Consider the following 22467-nt stretch of genomic DNA (forward strand, 5'->3'; position numbering starts at 1 on the left):
CCAACTCCTTCAAATGCAATGAAACAAACTTTCCAGAAGGGTTGGGGTTGGATGGTGGATGTTATGGTTTTGCCTGCTTAGACTTCTCCCTCTCCTTTATTTTCTGTCTGTCGTTCAGAATGTGTGTTCTTAGCAGCACACAGAGGGTAACAGAACGTCAGGGACCTCACTGGGGTGTACATCAATCCACAGTCTGTTTCCTGAACCAATGAAATTTATGAATTGAGGAAAAGTAGAAATGACGGAGATGGAAATTGGGAGAATTAGATTCATGTAAAATCAGAAAGAAAGCAAAGAGAAAAAATGCTTGGATTAAGAGAGTGAGAAAGAGAAAGAGAGGAAAAGAAAAAGAAATCAAAAGCATTTTAAATTTGCCATTATAAAAATCTTAAACATGCATCACCTCACAGGCGTGAGATTCCACAGTTTAAGATTTCTCTTTGACCAACCTGTTTTACACACCTATGAGAAGGTGAGGCTTGAACCTATGCCTCCAGACACAGTAGTAGGGGCACTACCACAGCACCACAAATGATATGTTCATTTTCCAGAAAAGTCTGACAGATTGGCATTGCAGTAACAATTTCACATTATTAAAAATACATTTATTCGATTAATTGTGTCTTCCTTTTGCACTGAATTTAATGATCAATTAGTGTGCAAATCCTAGCAATTCTCCGAATAATGAGGGACAAGGGGGCTCTGAACTCAATGGGCTGTATTTCACTGGAATAATAAAGGCATGTTAATGATTCAGGTCATTATACAAGTCGACTAGCGAGTTCCAGAGATTCACAGCTCATGGTGTTTCTTAATCTTTTGAGCTTGCTGTCCAGTTTGCGGATTAACAATGTATGTGTCTTTAAGACTGATTTGTTGTTCCACAAGGCATTGTCATTGGACCTGATTTTTGATCTGCAAAGTACAGTTTTACACATGAGGAGAAAAGTTGATTATCTATCATTTCAAGGTGTCATATGAATGCAGCTGCAACTGAGAAGCAATACAAACACATTTGTGTTTCACTGCTAAGGAACTGCAAGCATCCCAAAGGAAGTTATTGAAATGTTTCCCATCATAAATTGTAAATTATTGGATGTGTTTTGTGGACTTTGAATTGATTTCCAATAAGGTGTTACAATCTTGTTCCGTGAACGGATGTTCCATAACTTTATAGAGTTTGATTATAGCAGTTGTGTGGACAGTTCAGTGCATCCCACCTTAAAAAAACACACGGTGGCCTTGTAAGGAGTGTAGCGGAGATTCACCAGATCATTCCAGTTTACTAAGGGTTAAGTTATGTGGAGAGACTACACAACCTAGGCTTGTAGGAAGGAGCAGCGGCTCTGAAAGTCTGCGGTTTCAAATAAATCTGTTGGACTATAACCCGCTGTCATGTGATTTTTGACTTTGTATTCCTTAGAATGCGTAAACTAAGGGGTGATTTACTTGATTCTTTAGGATTTTCAAAGCAATTGATTGGATAGATACTTTACGATTTGGTGCAGGAGTCTTAGACTCGAAAACTCCGAAGCCAGGTCCTTCAGGAAATAAATTAGGGAGCACTTCTTCTCACAAAAGATGTTGGAAGTTTGGAACCCTCTCCCACAAAATGCTAGCTCAGTTAATTATTTTAAATCTGGATAGTTATTTTTCAAGACTAGAGTATTCAGGGATACGAAGCAAAGGCGGAGGGATGCAGTTTGGATATAGAAGAGTCATGATCCCATTCAATGCAAAACAGGTTCAGGAACCTGAATGGGCTTTTCCTATTCCTTTGAACTGGAATCTTTGACTAAAGAGAGGGAACATTGTGATTGTTTATCCCCCTTTTGAGGAACTGTGCACCTGAGCAGAAAAACAAAATCTTGTGTTGAGAAAATTTCATTTCCAATTCTGAGACATTCACGAAATAGGGACTCCCATTCCAAATTATGTGAAGCTCGCATAATATGAGTATGGTATTGTAACATTCAACAATTCAGTTACATTCAACACATCTTGTAAGTTCAGTTTGTACTTTATACAATAGCGTCTCGGATCCCTGTGGTACTCCTGTTTTATTAGAATTGATCTCTTCACTGTGCTGTATCCTTCCAGAAGACATGCAAGACACAGGGTATTTTGGCCTGTATTTTTGTTTCTTTTCATTAATTGAATATGGGCGTCACTTGTTAGGCCTGTGTTTATTGTACATCTGTAATTGCCCTTGACAAGGTGGTGGTGAACTGTCTTCTTGAAATGCTTTAGTCCTTAGGGTGTAGAGACACCCACAAGGCTGTTGGGGAGGGAGTTACTGGATTTTGACACAGTAATGGTGAAAGAATGGTGATATACATCATCCAAGACAAAGTGATATGTGCTTTAGAGGGGAACTTGCAAGTTCCCACAGCGTAAGTAGAATAAGGTTGGAGATTTTCATGTAATTAAGCTGCTGTAACTCTTGATGGTTTAACATTATGAATGGTTTTGATTGAGTAAATAAGGCGAAAACTGTCTCCTATGAGTGAGAGAGCACAGATATAAAGCATATGGACCAGAACAGGATTTGCATTACAGAGAGAAATGCTATGATCTGGTTCATGCTGTCTGAAAGGAGAATGCAAGCAGATTCAGGAATAACATTCAAAAGGGAGTTGGATAAATACTTGTTTTAGGAAAATGAATGGCAGGGGCTATGGGGAGTGAGACTAATTAGATGTCCCTTTCAAACGGTTAGTGTAGATAGAATGTGTGGAATAACCTTTTGTGCTCTAAGATTCCAAATTTCAATTGAACACAGGAAATAAGAGCAAGAGGGACCATTGGCCTCTCAAGACTGAACTGTCATTTACTGAGATCATGGCTGATGACACCAGCTGCACTTCCTATCTGCCTCAAACATCTGTATAACTCAGCCTTGAATGTACTGATTGACTAAGCCTCTGGTGCTCTCTGCGCAAGAGAATTACAAAGATTTCATCATCTTCTGAGGAATTCCTTCTGAACACTTTCATAATTGGGAAAACTCAAGTTCCAGAATTCCCCATGAGGAGAACATCCTTTCAGGATCTACTCGGTCAAACTACCTCGAAATGTTTTATTCCAATAAGATCGCCTCTCATTCTTCCAAATTCCAATGAACGTAGACCCAAGCTGCTCAGGCTTTGTTCAGAAGACAACCTCTTCATCCCATGAATCAACCTAGTAAACTTTTACTGAACTGCGGAGAAGAAAGTGAGGACTGCAGATGCTGGAGATTTTCTGAAATGCTCCCAGTGTAAACTTATCCCTGTTTAAATGTGGAGACCAAGACTTTACGCAGTAAACTAGGTCTGGGGAGAAAAAAGGTCCTTATCATTTGAGCACTGATCTGAGGACTAGCTAGTAACTTGAGGATGTAAGAAAAAGAAATGAAAGGCTGACAGACTTTGCTTTTTATTATAGCTCTCCTATTGTGGAAATGTAATTGGTAAAGGGCACTGTGTCAAGGAGTAGGGCAGAATGTTGGCTCAGTTCTCTAAGCTGTCTCTTACTTTTGCGTTGGAACCAATGGAACGGCGCATAATTGTGATTAAAAATTTAAGTGATTATCATCTACAGTGCTTTAGCATTCTTGATTCCATTCAACTCTGCCTCAGTTATTGCTAAGAAGAAATGTGTTGCTGAAGGTTTTTGTTGTACAGTCATCATGGCGGACATGTGAATGCCAAATCTCAAGCAGTCACATTTTGTTTAAATTTCAGGAGAAGAGGGCGGTTGTTGGTTGGTGAATTGACTCTTATTGGCTGAAGTACTGCAATGGAAAAAGCAATGGGGAACTAAGATGTTCCAATCTCCCAATTAATTTTAAAAAATGAAAATTGAAAGGTTTGGGGTTGGGGTTAAATTTATTGTAACTTATTTTCTGATTCAGGTTTCTTTGATAGAGGTTGTAACCTTTGGTGCCAGAAAGAGAAGGGAAAAACCTTGCTGAATTCCAAATAATTAGATTCTACTTTAGTGTAAAATAAATTGTTTAATTGGTTGGCTAATCTTGTATCTGTCTCTCATTTTCTCTACTCCTGCGTCTGGCTTTATATGGAATAATTTCCTTAAGATCTTGGTTTTGACTAAATCAGACATTTTAGCTTTTGCAGATAGTAAAATGCATGCTTATTGAATATGCTAAAATGAAGGAATATTGAATTTTCTTTTTAAAAAAAACTGATGACTTTAAATCTTGAAAAGCAACACTTTGATCATCAGCCAATCCTCTGTTGGCAGAGTTTGTAAGATTAGTCACAAAGTAAAAGTTGAGAACCGCTTGTAAATGAAATCAGAAGCTTCAGTGCTTTGTGAACAGATTGGTTTTTTTCAATTACCCACACAAATGACTTGATTTCATGGTAGAATTTTTTTTTCATGGAGGACGTGACAGATGGTTTGCCAGATTTTTCTGTGGCAGGATTTGAGCATGATGGCCTTTCACTCTTCCTGTCTCGGTTCACTGAGCAAATACAACATGTTTCCAGATCCAATCTCTATTCAAGCAGAGAAACTGCTTCCTCTGGTTGATGGAGTCCAGAACAAGGGGCAGAAATTGGAAAACGAGTTGCCCACTGGTAATAGCAGGAAGCACTTCACTTTCTTCTCTGAAGCTGTGGAGCATCAACTGAAAGTTCAAATTAAGATTGATCGATTCTTGTTGGGTAAGGGCTACAGAACAAAGGCAAATAGATGGCGTTAAGTCACAAATCAGCCATAACCTCACTGTATGATTTGGATGAGAATTTAGGAGGCATGGTTAGTAAGTTTGTGGATGACACCAAAATTGGTGGTGTAGTAGACAGTGAAGTAGCTTGTGTAAGAGTACAAAGAGATCTTGATCAATTGGGCCAATGGGCTGAGGACAGGCAGATGGAGTTTAATTTGGAGAAATGCGAAGTGCTGCATTTTGGTAAATCAAACACGGCCAGGACTTTTACAATTAATGATCGGGATAGTAATGTTGAGCAGAGATCTGGGGGGTTCATATACATAATGTTCTGAAAATTATGTCACAGATGGTTAATTTAGCATTTAGCACACGTGCTTTCATTGACTCAGACCATTGAGCACAGGAGTTGGGACATCATGTTAAGGTTGCACAGGACATTGGTGAGGCTTCTTCAGGAATACTGTGGTTTTTCTGGTTGTGATTAGATTCCCTACAGAGTGGAAACAGGCCCTTCAGCCCAACAAGTCCACATCAACCCTTCGAAGAGCAACCCACCCAGACCCAATTCCCTCTGACTGATGCACCTAACACTATGGGGCAATTTAGCATGGCCAATCCACCTGACCTGCACATTGCACATCTTTAGACTGTGGGAGGAAACCAGAGCGCCTGGAGGAAACCCACACTGACACAGGGAGAATGTGCAAACACTACACAGACAGTCACCCAAGGCTGGAATTGAACCTGGGACCCTGGTGCTGTGAGGCAGCAGTGCTAACCACTGAGCCACCATGCCGCGGCTAAAGGAAGGATATTATTAAATTGGAGAGAGTTCAGAAAAGCTTTATCAGGCTGTTGCTGGGGCTACAGAGTTTGAGTTCTAAGGAGAGACTGGATCGGGCTGGGACTTTTTTCACTGGAATACAGGAGGTTGAGGATTGACCTTATAGAGGTTTACAAAATCATGAAGGACATGGATAGGGTGAATAGCCAAGGTCTTTTCCATAGATAGGGGAGTTCAAAACCAGAGGGTGTATTTTTAAGATGAAAGGAGAAGGTTTAAAAGGGGCCTGAGGGGCAACCTTTTTACACAAAGGGTGGTTCGTATGCAGACTGAACTGCCAGAGGAAGTGGTAGTTGCAAGTACAGTTACAACATTTAAAAGACATTTGGACAGACACATGAATAGGAAAGGTTTACAGGCGTATGGGCCAAATGCAGACAAGTCGGACTAGTTTAGTTTGGGATACCTGGTTGGCATGGACATATTGGAACGAAGGGACTGTTTCTGTGTTGTATGACTCTGTGAATGGCGGAACACCCCGCTCTGAAATATTGTAAATATTTTTAAATACCTCGCTTTGTGGTGATCTGGATATTACAATCACAATGGACCTTGTCAGAGAGAAGGGAAGATAATGGCCCAGAATTACTGTTGTGGTTTTTTTTGTGATCAGAATTAGGCTTGGGTATGATGAATGTTGTTGTTGAAAGAGAAATGTTGCCAAACCTTTTTCTCTTGTACTTCTAAGGACAAGATTAGCCAAATTTCATGCGAACAGAACAATTTATATTCAGGAGAAAAGGTGATTGATGGAAAAGGTGTTGCGATGGAGAAAGCAAACATTTCAGCAATAGTTTATTTTCAAAAAAACTATGTTTAGTATTTGGATGTGTGTGACCTTGGCCCCATCTCTAATTGGCCTTTTTTACAGCTCAAAGGTTTGCTGGGCAGTTTTGGGGCAGCAAAAAGTCAACTGCATTGCTATGTGACTGGAGTCACATGTAAGGCAGAGTAGCAGCACAGAAAATAGGTTCAGGAGTAGGCCACACAGTTTAGCAATCCCCTCGCTGATTTTTTTTAATATGATCGTGGCTAATTGTCTAAAAACTCCATTTTCTCCCCCACTACCGCATAATCCCTTGACACCTTTAACCTCTAGAAATCTGTTTCCTTGCTATATGCGGTTTGACTTCAACACCTTTCTGTGGTCGAGAATTCTATTGGTTCATCACCACCAAGTGAAGACACCTCTTCTCCTCAGTCCAAAATGGCCTACTGCCTATTCTGAGACCACGGCCTCTTGTTCTGGATCAGCCCTGACAGGGGAGAAATCATCCCTGACTCCAGATCATCCAGCCCTGTCAAACTTTCATGCCTCACTGAGATTCTCTCTCATTTCAAACTCCAGTGAGTACACACCCAGCCGACCCAATCTCTCTCCATGCAATGAACCCTTCATCCCAGAAATCAGTCTGGTGAATGACTCTATGGCAAATATATCTCATCTTGGGTAGGGAGACTAAACAGCACATATCACTCCAGCGTGATCTCACCAGAACCCTGTACAGCAGTAGTAAGACCTCCTTGTACACGAGTCCTCTTGCAATGAAGGCTAATTTGCCTGATTTAGACACTAGCTGCTTGCTTTCACTGAACAATGTACAAGAATACCAAGGTCCTTTTGTGCATTAACATTTCCTAATCTACCATCATATAAATAATAATGTGTTGTTCTGGTTTCCCGACCGAACTGAATAACTTCATATGTATCCACTATTTTCTGCATCTGACATGTTTTTGCCCATTCACACTAAATCGCCTGAGGCATTGTTACTTCCTCCTCAGCATTTTCAATCCCACCAACTTTAGTGACATCGGCAAACTTGAAAATGTTCCTTCATATAAATTGTTGTTAAATAGCTGGGACTCGAGCACTGTTCCCTGTGGTATCCCACTTATTGCCACCTTTCACTTTGAAAATGATCCGTTTATCTTTAGACTCCATTTTCCCGGTTTGCTAACCAATTCTCAGTCCATGCCAGTATATTGCTGTCAATTCCACAGCCATCTCTCATAAGGGACCTATCAGCCAACTCAGAACCAGAGTGGAAACAAGTCATCCTCAGTTCTGAAGGACTGCCTCAGAAGAAGAGTACCTCAACGTGTTCCTGAAGGGTGGCTTGCTGTATTAAAACGTGACCACCAAGTTCAGAGAAGAAGGCTAATAATTTGGATGCTCTGATCTGGGGTGATATATTTTGGATGGTGTTGTGCATTTGTTGAAATTGATGTTGAGGAATTTCAGCATATTCTGAAGTTTCTGATATAATTCTTTGTGAATTGGTTATGTGACCACTCTTTTTAATGTAGGATACAGCTTCTCTTGGCTCACAGAAAGGAGGGATCACTAAACAAGGATGGTTGCACAAGGGCAATATGAACAGTGCGATCAGTGTTACCATGAGGGTGAGACTTCTTTCACATTTTATCAAACTATTACACTGTACACTAAAATGGATCTGTAAAATAGTTCTAATATTTGCTCAAATAACTTTATCAATGGCACTTCTCTATTAAGTGATTACAATTTCAATTATCTGGAAAAGATTATCTGGTCATTATTACAGTACTGTTTGTGGGATCTTGCTGTGCAAGCTGACTGCTATGTTTCCTACCCTACAAATGTGGCCATACTTCTAATATTTGAAAGCTGTGAAGTTTTGAAAGACCCTATACCAATTTAAGTCTTTGTATCCATGTTTAGAAAGACTTTGGCAAGCTTTGAGGTTGTGAACATTGCTATAGAAATGCAAGTTTCTTCCTGCATCACCGCGCTGTGCATTAGAGGAGGAAAGAGACACATTAATCAGCTCTACCGTGTTTGTTTAGATAGGTTATAGCTAAATTCAGTGAGTTGGGGGCAGTGAGGTATGAATGGGGCTGAGGCAGGGACATGTCAAAATATGAGAGTTACGCTCAGGGACTGGGGTGATTGGAGGGCCCGTGATTTTTGGAAGCTGGGAGAGATAACTGAGTGAATAAGCACAGGAACAATAAACCAGGGCCCATTCATCTCTGAGCTGCGAGCTATGTAAGATATGAGATCAAACTATTAACTTGAATATTATCAAAGATCCTTTTAAATTGGTGTCACTTGGATGTGATGGTCAAAGACGAAACGGTGTTGGTGAATTGCAGGAGGGAGTCATTGTATCACGTTCAGGAAATGCATACCAAGTGCAAGACGAATACTTGAGTAGACTGAGCACTTCCTAGAAGCGCCACCCTGACATGACCTAACACTAAAGGTTTTCCAAGCTTGATCTTCATGCCTCCCTGTCACAACTCAACTGGTCTTCCAGTGAGAGCTGACAGCTTTTGGCCAACTTTGAAAACTTCTGTCAGCTAGCCTGTTCGCCTGCTGTGGTCCAGTGTGATTTGTAGACTTTGCGCAGGATGACAATCTCTTTTCTTAGACTTAAAAGCTAAAGACCAAACGAAAATGCATTGGTCTGGAGCCTTTTCTGATTCCAGGGTATCTTGAAGCATCTAGCCATCGAAGTAATCACTACTGTGATGGCAGAAACCTCAGCAGCCAGATCACGTAGGGCAAGATCTCACAAATATTGACCCAAAACATCAATGAGAATGTCCCTCCCCATTTGGACAGTGTCCATGGAAGTTTTTGTATTCACCCGAGAGGGCACAGTGCTTTGGTTTCATGTCTGATCAAAAAGATGGCTCCCCTGATACTGCAGCACTTCCTCAGATCTGTACTGGAGTGTCACTCTGAGTCATGTAATCAAGTCCCTGACATGAGATTTGAACCCAGAGCCCTCTGATTCAGAGGTGAATGGTTGAGTCCCAGCCGACACTGAATGAAATTGGGAATTTGGGAGTTATTGGGAAACAAATGCTGTATGATGCTGGCTGCGAACAGAAAAACCTTGTTTGCTTCAGACTCAAACTCATTTTCTGTCCCCAGTCATTCAAGAGGCGTTTCTTCCACCTGACTCAACTTGGAGATGGATCGTACATTCTTAATTTTTACAAAGATGAGAAAATCTCGAAGGAACCGAAGGGCTCAATCTTTCTTGACTCGTGCATGGGAGTGGTCCAGGTAGGAGATCACATGTTATGATTTACTGCAAATGGTAAGGTCCTCAGGAGTGTTGCTGAACAAAGAGACCTTGGAGTGCAGATTCATAGCTCCTTGAAAGTAGAGTCGCAGGTAGATAGGATAGTGAAGAAGGCATTTGGTATGCTTTCCTTTATTGGTCAGAATTGAGTACAGAGGTTAGGAGGTCATGTTGTGGCTGTACAGAACATTGGTTAGGCCACTGTAGGAATATTTCATGCAATTCTGGTCTCCTTCCTATCGGAAGGATTTTGTGAAACTTGAAAGGGTTCAGAAAAGATTTACAAGGATATTGCCAGGGTTGGACGATTTGAGCTATAGGGAGAAGTTGAATAGGCTGGGGCTGTTTTCCCTGGAGCGTTGGAGACTGAGGGGTGACCTTATAGAGGTTTAAAACATCATGAGGGGCATGGATAGGATAAATAAACAAAGTCTCTTCCCTGAGGTAGGGGAGTCCAGACCTAGAGGGCATATGTTTAGCATGAGAGGGGAAAAATATAAAAGAGACCTAAGGGGTAATTTTTATCACACAGAGGGTGGTACGTGTATGGAATGAGCTGCCAGAGGAAGTGGTGGAATTGCAATATTTAAAAGGTATCTAGATGGGTATATGAATAGGAAGGGTTTGGAGGGATATTGTGTCGGATGCTGGCAGGTGGGACTAGATTGGGTTGGGATATCTGGTTGGCATGAAGGGTCTGTTTCTTGCTGCACGTCTCTATGACTCTATAACTTTTTTTTTCAGGTTGTCTAATTGATGGTGAATCACTTGCTAAAGTTTAAGTTAACTGTTGAAAGCTCCTGTCTTTCTGTTTTGCTGTAGATGGGCATAAAGACCCACAATCTGACAGTTTGTGCATCTGCTCAGATCAGAACAGTTGGGTTTTGTATAGTTCTCTACAGAAGGTGAGATTCTCCAAACTGGAGCTGTAATGACTTCATGTGGAGACAGTATGAAATTAGGTCAGAAGACTCCTGGAGAGAGTTATTAATTTGGACATGACTGACTAATTGTTGTGTTTCTGTATGTAACATCCTGTCACCTTCCAGTGTGGTCAAGGATGCCCCATGTTCCTTCAGTATGTCTAGCATTACTGAGATAAGTTATGTTAACACATTTTTTGGAACCCTTCCACTTTCTCAAATATAAAAAATCCACCCATATCCTGCAATTCTCCTTGTCGCTCAACCCAATCTCTCCTCTTCTTCCAACTCCCAGTGCCTACCAACTGTCTTTGATCCCCCTCCCTCTCCAGCTTGCTTAAACTACTCATGCCCTCACTTTCCTGCTTGCCTTTCCACTCCCTGAAACTCTCTCCTCCTCACCCTTCCTCTCATTGTACCCCCTCTCCTCCCCTTGCCCAAACCTCTCCCCATTTGTCCTGTTCCCCATCTACCCCTTGCCCTCCTTCCTACATCCTGATCACCTTGTCCATCCTCCCCTCTTCCACATCCTTCTCTTGCTCTCCCTCCTGCTTCCCTCCCTCCCTTTCAAAAGACTAATCCCGGTGGTTTACAGCATTTCCTCAATGTTGCTGATCCTGTTTTCTGAACTGTTGTTGCGAGTGGAGCCACCAGGGTAGAACCACTATGGGGGAAGTTGCAAGTTGCTGAGCAATCCTCAATTAAAGCAGAATCTAAGAAGCCGAAATCTCCATTTACTATGTAGTGATGAAGTTGCTAAACCAGGTTTCTTCCTCGAACGTGAACATGTTGAGAGGTTCCATGGCAGCTGGAGATGTACTGAATCCTTATAGGAATTTTGGCACGATTTATGTTTATTCAGATCCCTTTTTGGAGTTGTTAAGGATCAACTGTACACATTACCTTTGTTTAAGGAACAGGGGTTTATCGATTATTCACTCTAGTGGAGCTGTGAGAACATTCTAGACTGATTTCTAATTTCTGATATAAGTCTTATGTTCTTGATTAGGTCTTTGTCAGTTTCTGAAATATCTCAGATACTTCAATGAGTTATCTCCCATATATCTGTGAGATATATCTGGGACCACAAAGTTCCTGAGAATGGCCTTATTAAATAATATAATTTGCATCAAGTCGATTCTACTTCTTGGTCACTGTTTGAGTTCAGTTCAAACTGTTCCTGACCCTGTCTTCCAAATAACTCCGAGATGAGCTTCACGTCTGCTTCATGACCAGGACGACTTACTTTCACCTCTGCATCATTGCCTGCCTTATTCCTGGTTCATTCTTGTTGAAACCCTCACCCATGACTTTGGTACCTCTGAACTCAACCAATCCGGTGCGTACCAGGCCATTCTCCCATTTCCCAACCTCCATAAGCTTAATTCATCTGAAATTCTGTCCACATCCTAAAACTGACTTCCACCCCTCCCCCATTCTGCTGGGAAGATGTACGCAAGCACTTGGCTCGCAACGCCCAAGTTTGAAAATCCTCGCTGTAGTTTTTGAATCCCTCTGCGGTCTGGCCCTTTCCAATCTCTGCACCTCCTCCAGTCTTAGACAGTCCAGAACATCTGTGCTCCTCCAATTCTGTTCTCTTTCATTTTGTCCATTTTAATTGCTGCACGAGCTGCCAGGACCCTAATTTCTGGAGTACTGTCCTCAACCTTGTTGCCTGTCTCTCAGCTCCTTTAAGGCACTTCTCAAAACCTACCTCTTTGCCTAAGTCACCTGTCCTGTTGTCACTTTACGTTGCAGTTTCCAATATGGTCAAATGATGTACCTGTGCAGTGAGCCGGGACGTTTTGCTAGGTTCAAAAGTGCTATATAAATGCAAGTTAGTGTCATTACTGGCACTTCTAAAAGCTTTTCAAACACAAGATACGGGGTAGACCATTTAGGACAGAGATGAGGAGAAACTTCTTCACCCAGAGATTGGTGGCTGTGTGGAATGCTCTGCCCCAGAGGGCAGTGGAGGCCCAGTCTCTGGATTCATTTAAGAAAGAGTTGGATAGAGTCTCAAAGATAGTGGAATCAAGGGTTATGGAGATAAGGCAGGAACAGGATACTGATTAGGAATGATCAGCCATGATCATATTGAATGGCGGTGCAGGCTCGAAGGGCTGAATGGTCTACTCCTGCACCTATTGTCTATTGTCTAAGATGTGAACAAGAGAGCTTTCTGTTTTGCAGAACAATAGAATCAGACGGTATGCCTTCGAACTGAAGATGCAGGACAAGAGCAGTTACCTGTTGGCAGCCGACAGTGACCAAGAAATGGACGAGTGGATTGGAACCCTGAATAAAATCCTCCAGAGTACCTTTGAAGCTGCCATGCAAGAGAAGAGAAACGGCGAGTCACTGGAGAGTGAGTTTGAATCAGATCGTACTTTTCCTGATCTGCGGGGAACGGTTTACCAAGACTGACAGGGGACACTAATGGGGATTGGGGGATTTAATTTCACACTCTGCAAATAATTGTGCCAGCCAGGCCAACAACTTATTTTGGGGGTGAGGTTGGGACCGAAGGCCAGTGATCAAAGTCCAACTGGAATCTCAGGCTCCTTGTGGCATCAGGAGCATTTGGCGACTGTGGTCATTTTCAGTTGGGGGCGCCCTGTCTATTCAATACCTGTAACTGCGGGCTGCAGTGCCCTCTATGCGCTGGAGGACCTCCAGCTTTATCTGCCTGCCTGCTGCCTTCAGTTGTATGACAAGTGGGCTCTTTAGAGTCAAGATTAGTGTGGCGCTGGAAAAGCACAGCAGGACAGGCAGCATCCGAGGAGCAGGAAAATCGATGTTTCGGGCAGGAGCCCTTCATCAGCTCTTCAGCCATACCCAGCCAAAATGCACGTTGGATAGTAAACAACCAGTATAGGTTTATTGAAAATTATTTTTAGTGCTTTTAGAGTCAGTTACCTAAAAGATGGAGGATTGGATGTGCTGATTTTAAAAGGTAAAAGCCTGTTTTTGGTGATCACCCTATTTTTAGCTGAATTAATCAAACTGCACAAGTTACCACTCTTAAGTAAATCAAGGAATACTTTATAATGGAGAAAAGGTAACAATGCATTGCATTCTACTGCCTTAATGCACTGCTTCATCTAAAAGGTTCTATGTTTATAATTGTGGAATGGATTGTAGCAGAATCCAACTTAACCTGCACAATTTCGTGTAGATTTGAGCCAAGTATCTTTATTGTGTGCAGAACAGTAACTCCACCGTTTAGTAGTTACACCTTGCAGCTCTCTGAAAGCAATGTTTAGATTTAAGCTTTTCTGTTCCAAAAAAGCACAGCATTCAGCATTCCAAAATAAGAATTGGATTACCCGCCAATTTTGTTTGAATTCACTGGCTTGTTGGAACTTGAATCCACTTCATTCATTTGTGGCTCAGACTAACCCACAGTGTCTGGCTGTCAAGCAAGTATGTGAACTTGGATTCTGAATTTCATTTGCGTAAAAGCCTGGAAACCACCTTTCTGCCTTTTCTCTGTGACAGAATCTCAACCGGCAAAGGAATCTTTTTCTAGAGCCGCTTGAATTGTTTTTAAAAAGAAACAGGATGCAGGATATGTGCTTTTCTGCACACAATTGTAATGCGCTTGCATGTGCTATGATTTTTATTTTCAATGAGAAAGCTCCCAACCATTTTAACTTCAGATGTCCCTGCAAATGTAAGGGTCAGGAATGAGGTACCTCAGTTCTGTGGAGAGACGGGAGAAGGTGGCGTTGTTCTCCTTAGATCTGAGCATGTTAAGAGGAGATTTGATAACGTGTTCAAAATCAGGAAGGGTTTTGATAGAGTAAACAAGGAGAAACTCCTACCACAAGTAAGAGGATCAGTAACCAGAGGACACAGATTTAAGATGGATGTAAGCTCTTAGACTTCTCCTAACTCTCCCTGGATCATGACCCTATCATCAAACACCAGGCTATAGTGTCCACGACCCTCACCAATCTCATTTATGGATCACCTCACCACACACAGCCTCCAAGCCCTTTAATCTTGTACAGCCTGCTTCCATCTTCTTCCTAATATCCACCAACAGAACTACCTGGCAGATCCATTGTTTCTGCCTGCTCCTGTCTCATGGATCCTCCTCTTCCTACCTCATTTCGCTATTTTCTCCTCTTGTCCAGACCCTTCCAACTCACATCCACGATTCTTCTGATGCCTTGTGTGACTATGGGTCCCTATCCCTTTGAAGGATACATGGAAATTCCTTATTCCAATCCTGCTTGGGTCCCTCCCCACAACTGGAACATTGATTACTTCATCAGGACTGCTTTCTTCGCTTATCTGGAATTGGAAAAATTTATCAATTTCGTTTCCAGTTTCTACCCCGCTCTCACCTTCACCTGATTCATCTCTGACTCTTCCCTTCCCTTCCTCAACATCTCTGTTTCCATTTCTGGAGATAGGCTGACCACCAATATCTACTACAAACCCAATAATTACTCTAGTTACCTGGACTCGACATCCTCACACCTCCTTCCTGTAAAGACTGGATTCTATTCTCCCAGTTCCTCTGTCTCCACTGTTCTGGTAAGGCCAACTTTGACTAGGGAGCCTCCAAACTATCCACTTTCTTCCTCAACCGAAGAATCCCAGCACTGTGGTTGACAAGGTTGTCAAGTGTGTCTGTCCTGTTTCCCACACTTCTGCTCTTACCCCCTGTCTTCTCTCTCACAACAACAATAGGGTCCCCCTTGTCCTTACCTACCATCACACCACCACCATCCACATCTGGAGGATCATTAGCCACCATTTTGACCAGTCCAGCGGGATGCCACCAGCAGACACATATTCCCCTCCCCTGCCAGCATTTCGTGGGGACTGGTCCGCTCCTCCATCCCCAACATCTCCCCACACCCCCACTGTATCTTTCCATGCAATTGTGGAAGGAGCAGCACTTACACAGTTACCTCACCACCTCCTCATTGTCGAAGGCTCCTGACAGACCTTCCAGGTGAAGCAACGATTTACCTGTACTTCACTCAATCAAATCTAATGTACTTGCTGTTCACATTATGGGCTCATCCACACTGGGCAGATGAAATGCCCGTGGGGCAGAACACCTACATTCTGTCTGTAAAAGAGACCCTGAGCTTCCAGTCACTTGCCACTTCAACACACCACCGTGTTCCCTGGCCAACATCTCTGTCTCAGGCTTGCTGTGGTGTTCCAGTGAAACTCAGCACACGCTGAAAGAACAGCTCCTCCTTTTCCGCATGGTGACCCTGTAGCCTCAGGACTCACTATCGAGGGTCATTAATTGTAGAACCTGAACACCTTTCTCCACATCCTTAACCACCACCTCCCCCCCCCCCCCCGCCCCAAACCCTGTCATGACACGAGCTGTTTTCAGCGCAGACAACACATTGTTCACCCATGTATGGTCCCCATGATCTTCCTTCTCCCTGGCTTACCATTTCCCATCTCTTTGTCTGCCGAAGTGACTTGCTGTCCCTCTGCATTTCACCTCCACCCTTTTGCTCACTCCTTTGCCCTTCCAACCTGTCTTCAGCATTTGTACCACCTTTCCCTCACTATTATCAGCTCTGAAGAAGGGTCACAGGACCTGAAAAGGAAACGCTGCTTTCTCTCCACAGATACTGCCAGGCCTGCTGAGTTTCTCCAGTTATTTCTGCTTTTGTTACAGATTTAAGGCCATTGAATTAAAAGATCCAGAGGAAAGGTCAGGATTGTGTTTTTTTACACTGAGTGGTTGTGAGCTGAATGTGGTGCTTGGAGTTTGATTCAATAATGGGTTTCTAAAGGTGGAGAAAACATGCAGCCCGAGGGTAAAGAGCAAAGAGAATGATACTAATTGGGTAGTTCTTTAAGAAGTCAGGACAGCCACAATGGGTCTAAACAGCATCCTTCTCTGCTGGTTGGTTTTGTCTGAAAAAGTTAGAGGAAATGTAAAACAATATTAAAAAAAATTGAAATTACTGGAGGAAGAAAACTCTGGAAGCCAGTCAAATGTTTGCAAAATGATGCAAAATGTTTTTTTTTCCTGGGACTGCTCAAAAATACATGAAGAATTTCAACAATGTTCTCACCGTCGGGCTAAATCAATTCATTACAAAACCCACTTCCTGTACCATTGTGTTATAATAAATGAAACAGCAGATGTTTTGCCACCTGTATCACTGAAAGATTCACTTGTTGAAAGATGAATGTGTACAAACTGCATACAAGCCTCATTAAATTAGTTCATTAAATTCTAAGTCCGTTAAGTTGTGTGCTTAACTTGACAATGATTCGTATATGTGCTTTCTGGGAGTCCATTCCCCACCTTTCCTAAAAAAATATTGAAAGTAGTTCAGTGGTGGAAATGTTGACCTTAACAAATGCCACATCAGCCACTGGCCAGCACTCTACCATGAGATGAGTTGTGTGAAATCTGGCATTCTTTATACTTTGTAAAAGCACAAACGGTGCACTTGATAAAACGCAGAGTTGCATTTTTTGCGTTTGCTTCTAAATCATGGAATTTATCTGTCCAAAATGACTTTTGAAAAACTATATCACTTTCATAGAAACACACAACCTCATCTTTATTTTAGTCCTTCCTGGATTTGACTATTCTCAGACGCTCCTTGCCAGCTTCCTATAATCTCCCCTTTATAAGCCTGAGGTTACCTGAAACTCTGCTGCACATGTCCTCTCTCACACCAAATCCACTTCACCCCTGTGCTCACTGACCTCCGTTCACAGTTCATTTTTTAAAAAAAATCTTGCTTTCTAACTCCGAATGTTTTTTTTCCCTCCTGAACTCTATACTCTCCCACCAGATCCACAAACCTCGCAGATGTCTATGCTCCTCTAATTTTGATCTCTTTGTACCTCATTGATTTTAATAATTCCAACACTTGCAGCCTTGCTTTCAGTTATCCAGTTCCTCAAGAACTGGAAATTCCTCACTAACTCTCTCCACCTCTGTACTTCTCTTCATTCCCTTAAAGTACTCTTTTTTTTCCACCAAACCTTTAATCATCCCTCCTAATGTTTCCTTATGTGGCTCAGTGTCACATGTTGCCTTCTGTTGTTTCTGTGAAGCCTCTCCTTGGGACAGCCTATTGAATGAACACCTGTCTCGAAATACAATTGCTGTTATCTGATTTAAATGTAATACATTAGTCCACAAGACATAGATATCTTTTTAAAACAAAAAAAAATTTGTTGAATCATCAGGAAATAAAATAACGGTGAATTTAGGGTAGCACTTAGTGATTATTTGGTCTGTTGTATTTCCTGTTTCCTGGCTGCAGTTTTTGGAGTGAGATTCAATAGAACTGATTTCACAAACCTGAAATCTCATCCAAAGTAACTACGTTTAAAGTGATTTTTTTTTAAATTGCATCGGATGTCATTTTAAAAATAAACACTTAATCTCATTGTTTTACTGGACAAAGCAGATTTTATAATTTACTTTGAATCGATGCTGTTCCATTGTGCAATTTTAAACTGTTCCTGTGATTATTTAAACACATGAATGACTTACATCTGGTATGGATCTGGCTTAGAGTTAGGAACAGTCTCTCAGAGCAAGAGAAAGAAAATATTTATTCTTGTTATTTTAGTTCTGAGTTCTGAGAAATCTGAGTTCATCCCTTGTGGTTGGAGGGTTCCTAGGCGGAAGATGAGGCGCTTTTCCTCCAGCCGTCGTGTTGCTATGGTCTGGCGATGGAGGAGTCCAAGGACCTGCATGTCCTTGGTGGAGTGGGAGGGGGAGTTGAAGTGTTGAGCCATGGGTGGTTGGGTTGCTTGGTCCGGGTGTCCCAGAGGTGTTCTCTGAAACGTTCCGCAAGTAGGCGGCTTGTCTCCCCAATATAGAGGAGGCGACATCGGGTGCAGCGGATGCAGTAAATGGTGTGTGCGGAGGTTCAGGTGAATTTGTGGTGGATATGGAAGGATCCCTTGGGGCCTTGGAGGGAGGTAAGGGGGGAGGTGTGGGCGCAAGTTTTGCATTTCTTGCGGTTGCAGGGGAAGGTGATGGGAGTGGAGGTTGGGTTGGTGGGGGGTGTGGACCTGACGAGGGAGTCACGGAGGGAATGGTCTTTTCGGAACGCTGATAGGGGAGGAGAGTGAAATATATCCCTGGTGCTGGGGTCCGTTTGGAGGTGGTGGAAATGACGACGGATGATACAATGTATATGGAGGTTGGTGGGGTGTTAGGTGAGGACCAGTGGGGTTCTGTCCTGGTGGTGATTGGAGGGACGGGGTTCAAGGGCGGAGGAGCGGGAAGTGGAGGAGACGCGGTGGAGAGCATCGTCGACCACGTCTGGGGGAAATTGCGGTCTTTGAAGAAAGAGGCCATCTTGGATATTCGGTATTGGAACTGGTCCTCCTGGGAGCAGATGCGGCAGAGACGAAGGAATTGGGAATATGGGATGGTGTTTTTACAGGGGGCAGGGTGGGAGGAGGTGTAGTCTAGGTAGCTGTGGGAGTCGGTCAGTTTATAGTAAATGTCCGTGTTGATTCGGTCGCCCGAGATAGAAATGGAGAGGTCTAGGAAAGGGAGGGAGGAGTCTGAGACGGTCCAGGTAAATTTGAGGTCGGGGTGGAAGGTGTTAGTAAAGTGGATGAACTGTTCAACCTCCTCGTGGGAACACGAGGCTGCGCTGATACAGTCATCGATGTAGCGGAGGCAAGGTGGGGGCTGGTGCCAGTGTAGCTGCGGAAGATGGACTGTTCCACATATCCTACGAAGAGGCAGGCATAGCGGGTGCCCCAGATGAACTCAGATTTCTCCAGTTTCCTCATTTCCCCTCCCCCCACCTTGTCTCAGTCCCAACCCTCGAACTCAGCACCACTTTCCTAACCTGCAATCTTCTTCCCAACCTCTTCCCCCCCCCACCCCCACTCCGGCCTATCACCCTCACCTTATCACCTTCACCTTAACCTCCTTCCACCTATCGCATTTCCAAAGCCCCTCCCCCAAGTCCCTCCTCCCTACCTTTTATCTTAGCCTGCTTGGCACACTTTCCTCATTCCTGAAGAAGGGCTCATGCCCGAAACATCGATTCTCCTGCTCCTTGGATGCTGCCTGACCTGCTGTGCTTTTCCAGCAACACATTTTCAGCGCTGAAAGCTGCATTACTAATGGTTTTTTATGTTTTAGTTTCAGATGATGAAATATCTGGTATGGGGAGATCAGAACATGTAACCAGCTTGGAAAGTCTCCATTGTGAAATGACAAAGGTGTTGTTGCTCTTTTTTCCAATTCTTTAATGATAAAGGCAATTATGAATATGGAAATATTCAGTAAATTGTTCATTTTAAGTATTAAAAATGCTGTATTTTGACCTTTTGGGCAACTGCTGTCTTACTTTTAGGAATGCAGGGGTAGGCTACTCAGAACATTGAGGCGAAAGTGAGGACTGCAGATGCTGGAGCTCAGAGTCAAGATCAAAGTGGGGCTGAAAAAGCACAACAAGTCAAGCAGCATCCGAGGAGCAGAAAATAGACATTTCGGGCAGGAGCCCTTCAACAGGAATGAGCATTCCTGATGAAGGGCCCGTGCCCAAAACCTCGATTTTCCTGCTCCTCGGATGCTGCCAGGCCTGCTGTGCTTTTCCAGCCCCACTTTGATCTTGACTCCGATCTCTATTCAGAACATTGAGCCTGCTGTGCCATCTGTTAGATGAAGGCTGGATTATTTTCCCCACTATCTCCACATTGCTTCATGTTATTTTGAACCCTAACCTAACCTAATGACTGAGCTTACACAGCCCTCTGAAGAAGGGAATTCTCAAGATTCATCCCCTCTGAGTGAAAATTTTCCTCCTGTCAGCCTTAAATTACAAACCTTTTATCCTGAGGTTATATCTCCTGGTTTTAGACTCACCTCCCGGGGAAAATACCTGATCTACATCCACCCTCTCATAAACTGTTGGAATTTTAAAAGTTTCAATGAGAACACTTCTCATGCTTTGAAACTCTAGAGAGTACAGACTGGCTTTCCTCAACCTCTTCTCAGAAGACAGCTCCACCATCCCAGGGATTTATTTGGAGAACCTTCATTATACTCTCCCAAAGACAAGTACATTATTTCTTAGATAAGCAGATCAAATGTTACGCAGTACTCTAAGTGAGGTCACACTGAGACTCCATATGACTGCAACAAGATACTTTTACTCCTTAACTCAAAACCTCTAGTGATGAAAGCCAGCAGACCATTCACCTTCCTAATTGCATGCTATTATAAAATATTGCTGTGATTATTTAAACACATGAATGACTTACATCTGATATGGATCTGGCTTAGGGTGAGTAACTCTAGGACAAAGACACCCAAATACCTTGGGACACCTACACTCGTCACCAGTTATGAAATATTCTTCCTTTCTATTTTTTCTATCAAAGCCTCCTTGCGTTCTCCTCGCAATTTTCCACCCAGTTTACTGTCTTCCACAAATTTGGAATGATTACGTTTGGCCTCCATGTTTAAATCATTTACACAGCTTGTGTGGAGTTGCCAAGCCAACACTGACCCTTGCAGTATCCCAGTAGTAACAGCCTGCTGTCCTATGAATGATCTGTTTATTTCACAGAGGGTGGTTCGCGTGTGGAATGAACTTCCCGACAAAGTGATGGATGTGGGTACAATTTAAAAGACATTTCAATAAGTACATTAACAGGAAAGGTTTGGAGGGATATGGGCCTGGAGCCGGTAGGTTGGACTAGTTTAGTTTGGGATTATATTCGGCATGGATTGGTTGGACCGAAGGGTCTGTTTCTGTGCTGTATGACTCTGTGACTTTGCTTTCTGTCTATTAACCAATTCTCTATCCATACTACTAACATGGACATATCTCCCTGTCCCATCCCCAACTGCATGAGCAAATCCCCCTCCCCCAGCAACCAAGGAATTTAGTCCTGTCAAGGTGTCCATCTTGTACAGATGCCACTGGTCCCAAATCTGGTCCCATTGCTGCAGAATCTGATGCTTTTCATTCTGTCCCAGATTTGCAGTGTATCAGAAAAATGTGAAACTTTAAAGGGTTCAGAAAGGATTTACAAGGAAGTTAACAGGGTTGGAGGATTTGAGCTACAGGGAGAGGCTGAATAGGCTGGGGCTGTATTCCCTGGAGCGTTGGAGGCTGAGGGGTGACCTTATAGAGGTTTATAAAATCATGAGGAGCATGGATAGGGTAAATAGGCAAAGTATTTTCCCTGGGGAGGGGGAGTTCAAAACTAGAGGGCATAGGTTGAGTGTGAGAGGGGAAAAAATTTAAATGGGACCTAAAGGGCAATGGTTTCTTGCAGAGGGTGGTGTATACTGTGTATGGAATGAGCTGCCAGAGGAACTGGTGGACACCGGTACAATTACAACATCCAAAAGGCATCTGAATGGGTATATGAATAGGAAGGGTTTAGAGTGTTATGGGCCAAGTGCTAGCAAATGGGACTAGATTAGGTTAGGATATGTGGTCAATATGGGCGAGTTGGACCAAAGGATCTATTTCCATGCTATACATCTCTATCAATCTATGACACTAGGTTCAATTGCTCAGTTTTTCTATGTCTGTCCTCTCTAGTACACAGGACTAGGAGTAATCCCAAGATTACTGCGTTGGAAGTCCTGCTTTTCAATCTCTTTCCTAATGCCCAAAGCTCCTTTCGGGACTTTGCGTTCCTTCCATTCAGTGTCATTGTTACCAACATGGACAAGGATCACTGGCCATCTACTTTTTCCAGGAAACATTTGCCAGTTTGTTACATCTTTGCCCCTGGATCAGCAAGGTAACAGACCATCTTGTTGGGCACACCTACAACTGCAGTTATGTCTGTCTATTCCCTGGTCAGTACTGCTCGTCCACTCTACTCCCCTGTTCTGCATTTCCGCCACCCATGATGCCACTGACTTGGTTCTGACTGCACCTCCCTGTCTATCCATCACCCTCACCACCATCCAAAGTGGAAAACCAA

The 22467-nt window shown here is 43.0% G+C and overlaps 1 protein-coding gene across 13 annotated transcripts in view; it reads left to right on the forward strand.

Annotated features, from left to right (window-relative positions):
- LOC122550501 (dedicator of cytokinesis protein 9) overlaps positions 1-22467 on the forward strand; it is a 339837-nt gene that overhangs the window by 181475 nt on the left and 135895 nt on the right. For all 13 annotated transcript variants that reach the window (XM_087987930.1, XM_043691316.2, XM_087987937.1 and 10 more), the window contains exons 6-9: positions 7833-7928; positions 9448-9582; positions 12718-12892; positions 19658-19737. In XM_087987930.1, the coding sequence (XP_087844056.1) occupies positions 7833-7928; positions 9448-9582; positions 12718-12892; positions 19658-19737 (486 nt within the window). The remainder of the gene's footprint in view (positions 1-7832; positions 7929-9447; positions 9583-12717; positions 12893-19657; positions 19738-22467) is intronic.

This window comes from Chiloscyllium plagiosum, unplaced genomic scaffold (genome assembly GCF_037043375.1).
Source record: "Chiloscyllium plagiosum isolate Xiang-an unplaced genomic scaffold, Cpla_swu_hap1 HiC_scaffold_6, whole genome shotgun sequence".
Taxonomy (NCBI): domain Eukaryota; kingdom Metazoa; phylum Chordata; class Chondrichthyes; order Orectolobiformes; family Hemiscylliidae; genus Chiloscyllium; species Chiloscyllium plagiosum.